This window comes from Miniopterus natalensis, chromosome 1 (genome assembly GCF_054644295.1).
Source record: "Miniopterus natalensis isolate mMinNat1 chromosome 1, mMinNat1.hap1, whole genome shotgun sequence".
NCBI classification, from domain to species: Eukaryota; Metazoa; Chordata; class Mammalia; order Chiroptera; family Miniopteridae; genus Miniopterus; species Miniopterus natalensis.
In genome coordinates, this window is record NC_142081.1 from 4,821,668 (window position 1) to 4,837,083 (window position 15,416).

A 15,416-nucleotide genomic window follows, 5' to 3' on the forward strand; every position below is an offset into this window, starting at 1 on the left:
TTTTTCTTCTTTTATTTTTTTTTATTTGTTTGCTTTTTTTATTTTTATTTTTATTTTTTTTCCTTCCCCTCTCTCCTGGTAGAAGTGCGCTTTCCACCTACCAGAGCCTGAAAGAAAGTGTCAGGAGCCGGTGCAAAATCCGGTGTAAGTCCAAGAAGACGTCTGGAAGTCCAGGAGGCCAAGCAGTTTGAAGAAGTGCACAGGATTTTTTTTTTTTTTCCTTCTAAAGAATATATTTTTAAAGAAACCAGCCAGTCCGCGGCAAGCAACAGCATATATAAATATATATTTTTGGCCTCTTTCTCCGATTTTAGATCGAGGTTTTTCTTCTCTTTTTCTTTTTGCAAACAAAACAAAAAACAGCATAGAAGAAACTGCAAAATAAAGAAGAGGAGGAGGAAGAGAGGGCAAGAGAGGAAGGGGGGAAAAAAAGCAAAACACCAACCCGGGCGGAGGAGGAGGCGCGGCGGCGGCGGCGGCGGCGACGGCGGCTCGGACCCCCTCCCCCGGCTCCCCCATCAGAGCCTCTCTCCGGGCAATGCCAGAATAGATGCCGGGGCAATGTCCCGCCGCAAACAGGGCAACCCGCAGCACTTGTCCCAGAGGGAGCTCATCACCCGTAAGTGTCTGCGGCGTGCGTTCGAGGGGCCGGAGGATGGGGCTCCGGGCGCCCGGGGCTGGGGACACCGAGCCGGGCGCAGCCGGGCCGGGCACCGGGGAGGCCCGCGAGCTCTCAGAGGCGGCGGCGTCGGCCCAGAGCCTGGTGGTGGTGGGGAGGTTGGGGGCCATAGGAAAGTTTCTTTGCAGCCCCGGGAGTCGGGGCGCTGCGCGGTCAGCCGGGCCCCGGGCTCAGGGGCCTGCGGAGCGGGTGCCGGGCCGGGCAGGGGGCGCGCAGGCTGGAGGAGGCGCGTGTGTGCGCGCGGAGCCGGGCTGGACGCTCGCCCCTCCGAGCGGCGTGTGTGGCGGCGGCGGCGCTGGTGGCGGGGTTTGGAGAGGAGGGGGAGGGGGCTGGGGGAGAGAAGGGGGAGGGGGGAGCCGGGAAGTGGGGAAAAGTTGGCGAGCGCGTGGGTCCGCTCTGCTGGCGCGGGCGGAGGAGAGCGGGGTGCGCTCGGGACTGGGGGAGACGCTAGTCGCTGGGCGGCCGCCGGCTCCGAGTCCCCGGTCGCTGCGCTCGGCCGGGCCGGGCTCGGGCCACGCCGGGCTTGGGATTGCGCGGCCGCCTCTCTCACCCCTCCTCTCGCTATTTGCAAAAGAATCCAGCTGCGCGCCTGTGTGCCGGGCTCCTGCACCCCCCATCTCCCCACCTCCGCTGTCTCCTGGGATGATCTTCTCTTCTTCTTCCCCCCACTCCAAAAAAAAAAGGTGGGGGGTTTGGGGGTTGATGAAAAATCCCCGCCACGGGGGAGGGGGGTTGTCAGCTAGGAGTGGGGATCGAGGGATGTGCTTGTAAGATAGTAGTAAAAAAAAAAAAAAAAAGGAAGAAAGGAAAAAAGAAGAAAAGGAGAGAGACCTCTCAGCCTCTTACCCATCCCTCTATCTCAGCATCTTTCATCTGCTCCGTCTAAATAAACAAGGCAGGTCGCGGTGGAGATGCCTCGGCCGAAGCCGTGCGGGTGTGGAGCCCACGGCGGGCGGGCCAGGCGGGCGGCGGGCGGAGCGGCGGCAGCTCCCCGCGCCCGAGTCGGGCGCCCGCGGCAGGTACGGGCTTGGCCGCGGAGCTGCCCCGCCGCCCGCGCGGCCGCCCGGGAAGGTCGGCTCGCGGCGCTGCCCGCCCGCCCGGCCCGCGCTGCTCGCGGCGCCAACATCTATCTCCCTGCCGTCCTTTCCGCTCGCGGTTGCCTGGGTCGCTGTTGATTTTTTTTTTTAATTTTCTTTATTACCATAGAAATAAAACATCCTCTGGGTGCCATCGAGAGCGCGGGCAGGTTGTGTTCCTGCAGTGCTCCGGGCACCTCGCCGCGCTGGGTCCCGGCTGCCCGCGCGGCGCTGGAGAGGGCTGCGCGCCCAGCCGCTGCCGAGGACTGGCAGCGGGGCGGCCGAGAGCCGAATATTTATGTTATATTTTAAAAAATTTAAATAAATAAATAAATAAATATATAAATATATAAAGGGGTTCTCCCCTCCCCTGAATACCCAGCATAGGAGCCATCTGCTTGGAGCAGTTGCCGCTGCCATCTCTCCTTTGTTACAGCAGACACCTTAGTAAGAATTTGTGGATTTATTATTATTTGGGGGGGGGGAAGGAAATAGATGTTAAAGTGGGGTTCGCCTTGGGAGAGGGATGCCTTTGGAGGGAGGGCCGAGGACTTCTCTTTTATTTTGCACCATTCTAACGTGCCGGAGGACTCGCCGGTCACATTTATAACAAAATGTTTGGCAACCACGTTTGAGCCTGCTTTGACCCAGGTCCTCCTTTTTGCCAGTTGACCTTTCGCCCTTTACCAATAATCAATCGCTTATCTCCCTCACCCCCCACCTTTAGATGGTGGACTGGTTGTTAGAATGTCTGTACTTGCAGCCGCCTAATTTCTCCAGGAGGCAATTTGCCCCACGTAGCTTCTGTGTAATTGCAAGAGTTGTTTTTGAGGAGGGGAAAGTTGGGGGGGGGGGCGTTGAGGAAAGGGGAGTTGTGGGGGGTGCACTGCTAAGCTGGCAGCCTCAAAAAAGCAGCCAGGCGTGTTTGCAGTTGTGTGTCGGGGGGAAGAAGCAGGTAGGTTTGCTTGGCTTTGCTCTCTCCTTTTCTGGCATTCCTGGGACATCAGGAGAAAGCCCCGACCAGAAGGACTGGTGGCAGCTGGGTGTGGGGGTTGTGGGGTGCCTGGTGCGACATCCTCCCCTGTTTCATTTGTTCTGAGTCTCTCTCAGCCTTGCTCATTGCTCAGAGCGGTGTTGGGGAAAGCCAGCTCTGGAGCAGAGGCAGGGAGGGAAAGGAGAGCCAGAGGAGAAGGGAGGTGGGGGCAAGGAGACACAGGGCAAAGGGTATCCAGCCTGTCTCTCAGGGCACGGGGAGTCCAAAGCATGTGCAGGGCTTTAAGCGGGGAGAGTGGTCCAACCAGTTTCCAGACAAGGCTATTTATTATCAAAAAGCAGCTGGCTCTTCTGTCTGTCCTGTGTCACCCGGGAGGTGGGAGTGCAGGCAGGGGAAGGGCGAGATCTGGGTGCAGTGTAGGCTGCATGGCCTGTGGATGTGTCCCTCCAGGATGATGAGGGAGGTGTGGGTTGAAGGTGCTGTGGAGCCCTGGCCAGCAAAATGGGTGCTGTCACAGCCCCCACCTGGAGTTCACATTTTAGATTTTAAATGTGAAAGGAACCACCTACAACGTGGTACAGCTTCAGTTGGGTGGCAGCCCGCCGGCTGGGGAGCAGCAGCCTCGGGTTCTTTAGGGCTGATGCAACCTAGGATAACTGATGGTCTGGGAAACACCAAGAGCACAGAAATAGCCTGGACCATCTTGGGGCGAGGGGGGGGAGTCGAAGGGCTCCATAATGAGCTAGTTAAATTTACAGACGGGGCCAGTGAGAAGAAGAGGCAAGTATGAGAGTGTGGGAGACAGCTGGGGATGAAAACCTGGGCTTCTGGTTTGTTTCAAAATGTTTGACCCAGATGGATATGGCTTTTCAAACCGGAGGACAGACATAGCTATTAATAAAAACAAACACAAAACAACACGGTGACAGTAGCGAAGAGGGGAGGCAGAGGGGCAGTGATGACCAGGCAGAGGGAAGGGCCTTGAGCCCGCTGTGCCACATGGGGATGAGTGGAGAGGGGCAAGACACCAGTCGGCGAAGGAGTTGAGGCTTTCCGAAGAAAATGAGAGGTCCGTGGTAAATTACACCACCCCAATAAAGGTGATCTTTCAACAACCCACCAACAGTTTTCTTTGGAAGATGAACAGTTTCCCGGATGAATTCACGATTTTGCAAAACAACCAGAGACCCAAGGTTTGACTCCGGAGTTAGGCTGTGTTAATTCCACGGTTGCCTTTAAATTAGGTTTTGCTGTAGCTGTATGTTTTGAAGGTGGCTGTGCTCACAATTATCTTAACTCCCCAGGGTCTAGTAGTGTATCTCTAGTTGTCTACAGATCTTCCAAAATTGGGCCTCCGATAAATTTCATAAGATACAGGCCCCTCTTTTTTTTGGTAGTTGGTGAGGGGAGTGAAGCTTGTCTCCCTTCTGCACAGAAGGAAACCCCATATCATTAGAAGTGTGATATAAGTCAGCTGCTCTGATTCCACGGGAGAATAGAATGTGTTCACCAAAGGTGTTATGCCAGGCTGATTTTATTCATCTGTAATTCACACCTGAGAGAAAACAGCCGTGAGCATATTTTAACAACCCCTAATATTTTTAAAGGGTATTTTTTCCTTCCTGACTATTATGTACAGATGCATATTTCTTTTTTTCTTTTTCGAGGGGGACAGGTTGCTATCTGACCTTGGTCATTTTTGTCTGGTCTTCAAAATATTTCATAGCAGAAAACAAGTCATTTCTCAAGTGTGGGGGTGAATGCAGTTGCTTTGGTGAAACAGGCCTCGGGAACAGAGAGGGAGGCTGAGGCCAGGGCTGGATGTGCTGCTTTGCTGACCACTGTGCGGGACCCAATGGGCCCTCCTGACCGAGGCGACGGCCAGCTTTGGGTGCATTTGACAATGGTTAGCGTTGTGTCTCAGTGAGATGGGGCGAGCAACAGAACGGTCCCTTCACAGATGTCAGTCTCCGACTGCGGGGAGCGCGGGTTTCCAGCGTCTTATCAGAACCGAGCTCTTGGCGCTGTCTTTTCGCTTAGAACATGGCTCGCGCTGGCCGTCCCTCTTTCCTTTTCATCTCCCTTCTCCATCGCTTTGCAATCGCTGTTGCTTGTTGTGATAAAAGACTTTCCAAAATAAACTTTCAGTTGCATTGGCTTCTGGTGGATGGCGAGCCCGAAGCGCGGCGCCTGGCCCGCTTGGCAGCTAGGGGGCGCTCGGCGCCCGTGTCATGGCTCGGCGCCTTGGCCACAGTGGGCTAGGAGGGGGCTTCCTGGGCAGCTCAGGCCCTTTAAGGTGCTGCAAAATGTCTTAAGTGTGAAGTTGTAATATTGATTTTCCTGCAGAGATTCGAGCAGGACAGAATGAGAATATAAGTTTGAGAAATCTATTTTCAAGCTATCAGCATTGATTTACAAAGCCCTCCCTTGGCAGATGGGGGGCATTTTTCTTTTCTTTCTCTTAAAAAACGCACACAAACAATTAAAATGGTTAGTTGTGAATGGTGTGTTTCTCCCCCGATTAGCCTGTGGCCTGGACTTTCTGAAGATTCCTTTAGGCTGCTGAGGCACTCCTGACCCCGCCGGCGAGGGGGTCTGGGAAGAGCGTGCGTCGTTTTATCGCGTTCTGGGCTGCGTGTCACAGAGGCAGGGAACAGCCGAGGACCACTGCTTTGGGGAGTCGCGCACCTAAAACGGCTTCATGAATGGAAATCCTTTTAGCTCAGGTTTTATAACACTTGGATTCTCAAACTCCATTTATTAGGTAATGTTCCCACTGTCCTAAGGGAAATAGCATCCTTCCCCAAAGATATAAAGTGCCAACTCAAATAACGTGTGAAACTTTGTTTGGAAGGAGGGTAGCCTTGCCAGACCCAGTGCTGCGAATACGGTTCACCCCAAAGAGGCTCGCGATGGATGGCTTTTAACGAGACGATTTCTCCCTCACACGTGCAGCCGAGTGCTGGGGAATGCATGTGCTTTTGATCACAGCGTTTCTGGATCTACAGCGTCTTCTTCAAGTTCGAGAAATCTGGAGACAGCGCAGTTAGCCCTGAGTCTTGTGCTTGAGTTCAATGTATGGACAGAAGAGGCTGCCCTGCGACAGGAAAGTGCGCTTTTTTCTAACCTGAAAGAGAAATAAATTAGGTCAGACAAAAGCCGAGCGCTGCCATCAGCCGGAGGAGCCTTCCCTCTTCAGTGCAGAGGGCCGGCGATTTATCTGATGATTTCTCTACTTCATTTAATGTTTGAATCGAGCCAGTTGTAAGCATAGCTCTGCAGCTGGCTCATTTGACAACTCAGAGATGAAGTGACACTGTCACCTGGCCACCCTGAGCTGGGCAGTGGCCTCTGGCCTACAGAAAACCGTTAAAAACATCCACTTTAGAAATCCCCAATCCTCTGCCTTGGAACTTGGGGGAGTTTCACAAGCTGTAACTAAAACACAGACCACAGATATGACAAAGCTTGAAAAAAAATATATATGTATGGGGGAGGGTAAATAGGAGGTTCTTGACCTTTGGGGACTGTCTCCTGCATCTCCTGTGGCTCAAGGAAGGAGCCTCTGGCTGTCCGGTTAGGTCCTGCCTTTAGCTGAAACTCTCCAAGGACTTTTTGGCTCCTAGGTTTAATGCTGTGTCACATTTGGGAGAACAAGGGAAAATAAATGCTCTGTGGGGACTGTGCCCTGCTCCGCACGGTCAAGTTGTTGACGCCGGCTGAGCATCTTTCTCTGAAGGCGGTGTTAGCTGTAGGGACACTGACATGTTTTTTAATGGGGAGAGGGCACAGAAGAATACAGGGAATGACTGTTTGTGTCATCCAGCTGCCCTGGGGATGGCTTTGTCACTTCGAAGCATTTTTTATTTCCTGACGATTGGGCCTGGAGTCCTGTGTGTTCTGTGCACCCCCCCCTTCGCCCCCCTGCCCCCCTGCCCCTATGCCCCCTGCTCCCACAAATCTCTCTTTCCCAGGGAGCCAAACGTCATTGAGATCGGCTCCCGGTCTTCCCCTCCCCAAGAAGAGCCGTGTGTTGACTGCCTCCCCTGAGCAGGAGTTTTCCCAAGGCGTGTATAAAAAGTGCCGAGGCCGGGCTATTTGGAGACACATGAAAGCCGAGGGACACACTTCTTGCACGAGCCAGTGAGGGGGGCGAGGGGAACAGCATCGTTTTTACTGGCAAAAGTGACACCAGATCGGAGGTTTGATTAATGGTGCTACCTTCTCGGGGACTTTTCGTCCAGCATTTTGACATATGCAAGTCTTTTGTGTCGTTGGTGAAATTCAAGAAATTCATTTTTTTTTTTCTCTTTTTCTGAGGCAGCCGATAATCTGCTTGGGTGTTGAATTAGGGAGGCCGAGCTATTTTACTACAATGAAAGCCCAGACCACACAAAATTAGGTAACTTCAAAGTTAAAAAAAAAAAAATCTTGTTTTATATAACTTTTTTATGACCCCCTTCCACTGAACTGAAATACAGATACAGTTGTTCTAATGAGTTCTCTGCTAAAACGACACAGAAAAAACGGCGGCAGAAAGTCGAATGCTGGTGTTATTGCGATTCACGTGGGCTTCAGAAATGGAGGTGCTGCTAAGGAAAAAGGTGGGGTGGCCTGTAAGTGGACCTTGGACATGAGCTTTGGAAAGCAGCCCTGCCCCTGCGATTTCGGCGTCACCCTCAGAAGGTCCTCCTGCTGTGGGCTTGCGGTCCCTGTCCTGGATGGAGGGCCCTTCTTTCCCCCTGCCGAGCGCCTTTGAGAGAGCACAGCATCCAATAAAACAAACCTCTTCATTTGGCCGCAAACGATGCTTTTATATCGCATCCTTGTGAGCCCCGTTGTCGCTCTGAAGGTTTCAGGCATGTGCAGTTTTATAGGGTCTTCTGAATGTGTTTAGAGGGATTCCTACACATGGTGGTAAATCTTTTTTTTCTTTTTCTTAATAAATTAAATTGACTTTTATTTATTTATGAAAACGTAGGTCACTCCATTCTTTGGTATCGTGGATTTGGCTTTTTTTTTTAGTAACCTTTTAGTGATGAACAGGGCCTGTGAAGAACCCTGGGTGCTGTTTTCCTTACTCATTTGGTCCTTTTGAATGTGTGGGACCTGGCCTCCTGGGCCCCGTTTTGGGGGTTCTGGAGAGGCATATGTGCGGGGGGAGGGGAAAGGTTGGACTGAGTCTGTAGAGCAGGCGGGGGGGACTTCCCAGGGAGCTGCTTTGGACCCGCGGAAGTGTCCTGGCACCAGGGGGGGGGTATGTGGGGCCATGTGTGTATCTGGGGCTCCTCCCCATATCCTCACACTAGCCCATCTGGACCTGCCCTCGGGCTGTGAGGCTGAGGTTCTTCCTGCACCCCAAACCTCTTCTTGGATGGGGAATCCTGACTTCTGGAATGCAGGCCAGGCCCAGCCCCCCCCCCCCCCAGGGCCAGTCAGCCAGACCCTGGGTCTTCTTCCTGGGAAGGGAAACCCACATGGCAGATGAGGCTGTCTGTGGACTCGGTCTTCTGCCCAGATGTCAGAATTTTGAAAATTCCAGTTGGAGATTTGGTCGACATGGAGCAGATAGGGCCTCGTGGGGGGTAGTGGTCCGGTGTGTGCTGGTCTGGTCCCTCCAGTAATTTGAGGGTGGGAGGGAGGTGGCCTTTGGTGGGTCTCAGAGAGGCAAAGGGCCTGGACCACTAGTCCTGTGACACCTGGAACAGGTGGACACTGCAGAGCTTTTTGCAACAGGTCAGGTGGTCAGGGGACAGAGTCCATCGGTATGACATGTCCTGCTTCTGACCTGGCAAGCTGTGCTCTCCCAGGGTCCAGCAACAGCCCCAAGCCTTGCTGGCGGCAGGAGTTTGGTGGGCAAATGGGCTGGGTCCCGGGTTCCGGCCCCCACCCTCGGATGTCTCCTAACCTTCCGTGGCCGGCCCTGTGAGGACAGGCCTCCTAACGGGGTCCTGGCTGCGCCCACGGTCCCCTCTGATGCCCGTCTGCTCTGCCGGGCACTTTATCAAGCCTCTTGTTGTGCCTTAAAGCGTCATCTAGTCATAGATTATTTTCTTTACCCAGAATTGATTCCTCCTCTCTCCCCTCCCCCTCCCCACGGTTGTTATTTTCTCTTGGATCCAATAAATTAAAAATTGATGGCAGCTCAGAAAGTGTCGTGCTCTGTCGCGTGCGCCTGTTGGTTGCGTCTGGCATCGCCTGGAGCCCCGGCCCCTCCCCGAGTGTCCCCGGGAGGGAACGAAGGGGTCCCTGTGCAGATCCCGGGAGGCACAGCGGGCGAGGGGCGTCTTCGCAGGAAGCAGGTGTAACGTCTCCGGTAGGATGCGGAGCTCGCTGCATGGATGCCGCCGGCCCTCGTAAACACGCATCCACATCATGGTGGCGTCTGTGACGTTGGTGCCGCAGGATTTTAAGATCCCGGCACCCCTCCCCCTGCATTCTTCCCTACTCCTCCCCCCCGTCACTGAAACAATAATTTGTGTATGCGTCTCCCGGACTGTGGCTTTGCCGTGGAAGATAGAGATTTGGGTTTGAATCACTGCAGGGGACGCAGGGACTGTGTACCATGTGTGCGGCCGTGCTCCGGGGACAGCAGGCGCCCGCTTCGGGGCTGGAATTCCCCGGAGGGCAGGTGCAGGGGCAGTTGTTAGCGATGGACCCCGCGGGCAGGGGCTGCGGAGGGCAGGGGGTGCGCGTGTGGGCGCACGCAGGGTGGCGGGGGGCACTGGCCAGGTAAGGCCCTGCTAAGCCTGTGCAGCTGCTGGGGGCCTGTAGGCTGCCTGGCTGGGCCCGTGTTAACCATGTCTTTTCATTTCTGTCTTCTGCCCAAATTCCTTGGCAGCGGAGCTGAGGCATGGGAGAGTTTGTCTAGGGATCAAGTGTTTCTCCCCGCACTTAGCAACAATGTCCATTATTATTTGAGAATCCTGATTTCATTGCTTCTAAATGCATTCACCAGCTGGGAGGAGGCCCAGCCTTGTAAATAAAATGTGGTTTTGTTGTAAAAGAAAATGAACGTGTGCGTGTGTGTAAATATATATTTGTCCGAGCAGTTGAGGATTTAGCATTTCAGGACCCACCCCCGTCTGATGTGCGACTTTGGGACAAGTGGCCTGTACATTCATTCTGCCTCCTCCTAATGAATCAGACGGCGTAGCAACCTCGCCACCTTATTGGGCCCATAATAGTTACAGCAGCAGTATTTTCTAGGGCCCCCAGACACGGGGCGCTTTCCACTAGAGCACACAGCACCTCAGAGGGAGAACCTCCTCTCTGCCTTCTTGTCGCGAGGCCCGAGTTTGCCGGACAGGGCAGGGGGCTGGTGTGTAGGGCCTGGGAATTGGAAAGGCCGATGCTTTCTCGTCTCTGGGTGGCAGTTGGGACCGCTCTGCCTGCCACGCACAGGCTGCTTCTCTGCGGCTGTGCCGAGCTGCGCCGCACGGTGCCCGCAGGACAGAGGACGGGAAGCAGGCTTCTAAGGGGGCCAGACACGGCCTCGCCTCGCCCTCCCCTGAGCGTGGCCAAGTGGCGCTCTCTCCTTTGATTTCTTCCATCAGTGATACAGTTCTAAGAAGGGACACACACATGCACTCCACACACCCAGCTTGGTATCCGCCTGCCAGCGGAAATGAAACCACAGCCTGACTTTGGGGGTGTCTCCCAAGGCCTTGGGTGTGAGCTTTTTAAGGCTCAGTAAACTGTCTTGGTCCACGGGCCCTGACCCGGACGTTTGACGGTTTGGGGATTGGGGGTGCCGCCTCTGCTGCCTGAAGGTTGGGGGGTACCGTTGCCAGCGTCCTGGGAAGCCTCTCCTGCAGCAGGCCCCACACCCCAGGAGGGGGGGAGAGGAAACCCCATTCTTGGGGATGAGCGAATGCCCTCTTCATCTGGAGTTTTACTTTCAACACAACGTGGGGGGAGGGAGATTTCCTGGTGGATGTTTCCTTGCCTCCTGGCCTCCCTTGGAGGTAGTGAGCTGGGTCCTGAGTCAGGAGGCGGAGAGCCCAGTGGGGGGCTGGCTGGGGCAAGGCGGCGGGCCCGGCTGCCCAGGTGGGTTGGCTGGGGGAGCACTGGGGGCGGAACCCCGAACTGCAGCTCCGCCAGCGGCGTGGGATACTTTCAGACCCGGCTACTGGGGCTCTCGGGGCTGGCGGCAGGGAGCCTGTTCGATCAGGGACAGCTTACCAGATGTTACCAAAAAGAAAAAGATAAAAAGAGAGGGGCAGGGAAGACAGAGCTGGTGCGGAGTCCTCAGCCAGAGACGGGAGGGCAAGGGAGGCAGGTGAGCAGGGCGTGTGTGTGTGACCCTCGCTGAAGTTTAACTCTAGCTGGCGTTCCTTTTGAATCACAAGATGCATTTGAAATTGTGTAGCTGCAGACACCCCAGCAGGCAGGAGCCGCTCAGGCTTCCTAGAATCCGGCTCAGGAGAGCCAGCGACCGGGCTGCAAAAGTTCGTGGAAAGCAAAGCAACGCCGGACAAGCAAAGGGAAAGCGGAGGGGACACTGAACAGCAGGAGACGTCGCCTCGCCCTCGGAAACGATAACCGGGTCTGGAATGTGGACCGTCAGCCGTTGTCGCTGTTTATTTTTATCAAACGGCCTTACTGACCCGGCGGCGTGCCGGGCCCGCTGGGGGCGTGGGGGGGGGGCTGTTAGCGCGGTCCCGGGACCGCCTGCCCCTCCCGCCACGGGACTCACCCGTTTCATTTGAATTCTCAATTTTGTTCTGTCCTTTGTATGTTTTTTAAGCTCATTTCCTTTGTGCCTCCCTCTCTTTCTCTCTTTTTTAACAAAACAATATTTTGACACCCTCCCCCCATGTATGAGGTTCCTTCTCTGGAAAAGGCGCACAATACGTCCTTACATTTCTAAAGAGCTGTTTTCACAGCCCTCTCCTTTGGCTCTGAAATTATGTATATGTAATTGGTAATTAAAGGTGTGAGCTTTTCAATATAAACAGTATTGCTCAATGTTAGATCATTAAAGGGAAAAGAGGCTCCGAATAATTACCTTTTCCATCCCGACGAACGGTTCGCGGGAATCCGGTCCCCCCTAGAACCGCTGTTCCGCGCTGGCGGGAGGGCGGTGATTACGTTTTAACCATAGCAGAGCATCTTTTCATAAAATAAATTGGTAAATTAATTACGTAGCATTGTCTCCCAACTCCTTTTTAAGTAAACTCCGGTTTCTTCTTCAAGTATAATAAATGGTTTCTGGGGGCGGTGTTGTGAAAACCGTTTCCAGTACCTTCCAGGTTCTTTTTGTTGGAGGGAAGCAGGCCGCGGGGTTAGGATTTCCTCACCTGCGGGGTGTCTTTGTATGACCACGTTTCAAATGCATGTAACCCATCGAAGGCTCTCTCTGCTTTTCTGGAACCCCAGGCAGGATCTGAAACGCTCATCTCCCTTCTCACCTACACGTGGCCCCACACACTCATGTTCATACGTGTTCTCACGTGTTCTGTGTTGTGTACCGACGACCGTAGATTCAGCCCTGCTCTGGGACTGCGGACTCGCGCAGGCCCTGAAGAAGCCCGTGTTCAGAAAAGACAGAGCCGTGATTTATGTTCAGGATGAAAGATGCCACAGAATTTTTTCCCTAAATTATCTGTTCTTTGGCTCTGGCCCGCCAATAACTTCACTGCCACGGAATGTGTTTTTCCCTTGCCTTCCTTCGCTCTCTTCTGTGGTTCTCACCATCCTTTCCTAAACATCACACCACTCACCATTTACCTGCCGCCTCGGGTTCCCGACTCCTGACCCCGATGCCCCCGCCGTCTACCCGACCGCCGACATTTGCTCTCAAGAAATTCCCCCCGAATTCGCTCAGACCCTGAGGGAAGACGCGGACTCCTTGTCCACCTCCCTGATTTATGACACTTTCTGCTGCCGAGTCTAACAGTCTCCCCCGAGGGGTTGCTGCTTTTTGAGGTATTTATTGGTGTCAAAATATTTGGGTCCCCTGCCCCTTACAAAAAAAAAAAAAAAAGGAAGTGTGTGTATTGTTGCTAAAGAAATATGAAAACGTACAGCCCATTGAAAGTGTGGTTTGTCATCTGCCAAGAAATGCTTCTGGAGTCTGAAGGGTTTTTTCCCTTTTATTTTTCTGGGAGTGAGAGTAAAACCAACAAGCCCGAACGGACGGGACGGGTTGTGGCCGAGGGCTGGGAAGCCTGCGAGGCGGCGGGGCCTGCCAGGTGCGCCTTTCCGCCCGCAGACCGCGGGCCCCTTCCCGCGCTTTCTTCCTCTCGCTGTTTCTCTTGGAACCAGCGCTCACTTGTCGCTTTCTGAGCACGTGGGCTTCTTCCTCTCGGAAGGCCTGGCCCTCTGACGGCCGCCCGGGTTTCTGTTTCAGTGTCTGGTGTCCGGCCAGGTCTCAGGTGGAGGAGCGCACGTCGGACTCGCATGAGTGGGGGAGCCATGAGTGAGAGGTGGAGGCGAGGGGGACGGCAGAGAGAGCCCCAGCGGGGCCAGCCGGCTCCGGCTCCTGGCTCTCAGCCGTGGCTGCCCATTGGCATCACCTGGGAGGCTAACAACAGCCACCTGCTGTTTGGATCCCAGAGTCACTGGCCTGGGCATGGGAGGTTTTCCAAACTCCCCAGGTGATCCTCGGATGTTGCAGAGTTTGAGCGATGGGTCTCTAGCAGATACTGCCATGTCCCGGGTGGCTGAGTCACCTGTGAAACCAGGACGTGTGATGTACATGTGGACACGTGTGTGTTCCTATGCTACGGGTGGTGGGGGGATTGGCAGAGAATAAACCCAGAAAGCAGTAAGGTCAGCCCAGCGTAAGCCACAACCTCAGGGAGCTGTGACGTTGCTCCTGGAGTCTCAGTTTGCCCATCTGTCGCCCACTCGGGGCGTGGGGGGTGCAGCCCCTGCCTCCAGGAGTCCTGGGGAGGACTCGGTGACCAGCGCCTGGCCGTGGAGGGGCCTGCCTCTAGGTGGGGGAGGGTGGAGCGCTCGCTGGGTGCTCGAGACTGCCTAAGCCCATCTCTGTCTTCTCTGCCCCCTTCTCTCTCTGCAGCGGAGGCTGACCATGTGGAGGCTGCCATCCTTGAAGAAGACGAGGGTCTGGAGATAGAGGAGCCCAGCGGCCTGGGGCTGTTGGTGGGTGGCCCCGACCCTGACCTGCTCACCTGTGGACAGTGTCAGATGAACTTCCCCCTGGGGGACATCCTGGTTTTTATAGAGCACAAGAAGAAGCAGTGTGGTGGCAGCCTGAGTGCCTGCTATGACAAAGGCCTGGACAAGGGCAGCCCCCCGCCCTCCTCACGCTCCGAGCTCAGGAAAGTGTCCGAGCCGGTGGAGATCGGGATCCAAGTCACCCCCGACGAAGATGACCACCTGCTCTCGCCCACGAAAGGCATTTGCCCCAAGCAGGAGAACATTGCAGGTATGGAACGTGTCACTCGCCTGGCCCTGCAGAAGCCACCTCCTGCGCTCCACCCCTCGCTGTGTTGGGTGTTGGTGCTGGGATGGCCCGGGAGCTACCCGCTGGGCTCGTCCTTTCCGAGGGCCCGCTGTCCAGGTGACCCGCAGGAGGAGACAGGCTGGGGTTCGGGGCGGCTGGACTGGCTGATGATGGTTGCTTTGCTTTTGTCAATGGGATACCGCACAGATGTGGCCTAATGCACAGGGGCCGGAGCACAGAATGGGAATTTGGAGGTCTGGTTGGCCCTCACTCTGCTGGGGTTCATGGCTTAGTCTCTGGTTTTGGAGCCTGATAGTCTTGGGTTAGAATCTCTTCTTCACAGCTTGGCCTAGTCAGTTTCCCCACCTGCGAAATGGAGCCGTGACGCCTCTTTCGTTAGGGTTGTTGTGAGCTTGTGGGACTGCGTGTGGGTGGTCCTGGAAGGCACTTATGAATGGGGTCACTCATTTTCTCCCCCTACTCTCTCTGGCCTCAGTTTCCCACCTGTGCAAAGAGGCCCCTTCTGACACTGCCTTGTCCCTGTGGGTAGGCCTGGGGGAGGGCTTGTGGGCACTTGCTGGAGCACTGTGCCCCTTGGGGAGGTTGGATATGCCCTTTGACATGCCCACTCGGCTGGCCACCTGGATCACAGGTTCTTGCCACCTGGATAATAGGTGTGGGCTTGCGGCCTGCAGCCAGTCTGCTCACCACAGTGGGTTTGCACAGAGTCCCTCTCGCCATGGCCATGGCCAGTTCCTCTTCCACGGAGCCCAGGCTCCGTGCGAGCCAGAGTGTTTGCTTCGGTTTCATCCTTCTGAGCCCAGGAGGCCTTGGGGACAAAGGAGGGCTCTGGCCAGCCTGTGTCCCCTAGAGCGGCAGCCTGTCCTACAGCAGGACAGCATCAGTGTGCGTGCAGATGACGGTTTGAATCCTAATGGTTGACTTTGGACAAGTTGCTCGCTCCTGGGCCCTGCCTCAGTTCCCCCACCTGTCAGCAGGGAGTGATGACACCGGCAAGCCTGAGTGCTTTGCCAGAGGAAATTTTCTCTCTTGGGAGGTCCCCTCTGTGCCGCGGCGTGCACGGAGGTGTAGGTGGCCGGCTGGGAAAATGTGCGGAGACATCTCCACTGTGTTTTGGTCATGGAAGCTAGCGGGGATGTTGGAGGGACTGAGGCTTTGGTGCCCTTTGGAGGGTGAGCCTGGTGAACCAGGGTCCCCCACTCCCACAGGTGAGATGATGGGCGTATGCAGAGA

General features: G+C 55.1%; 1 protein-coding gene across 1 annotated transcript in view; it reads left to right on the plus strand.

The window, feature by feature from the left end:
• The first annotated feature begins 490 nt into the window (after positions 1–490).
• The window catches only part of BCL11B (BCL11 transcription factor B), an 88,280-nt gene continuing 73,354 nt past the window's right edge, over positions 491–15,416 (plus strand). Inside the window, exons 1-2 of the mRNA XM_087818330.1 lie at positions 491–619; positions 13,776–14,144. Of these exons, the coding sequence (XP_087674456.1) occupies positions 562–619; positions 13,776–14,144 (427 nt within the window). The 5' untranslated portion in view covers positions 491–561. The remainder of the gene's footprint in view (positions 620–13,775; positions 14,145–15,416) is intronic.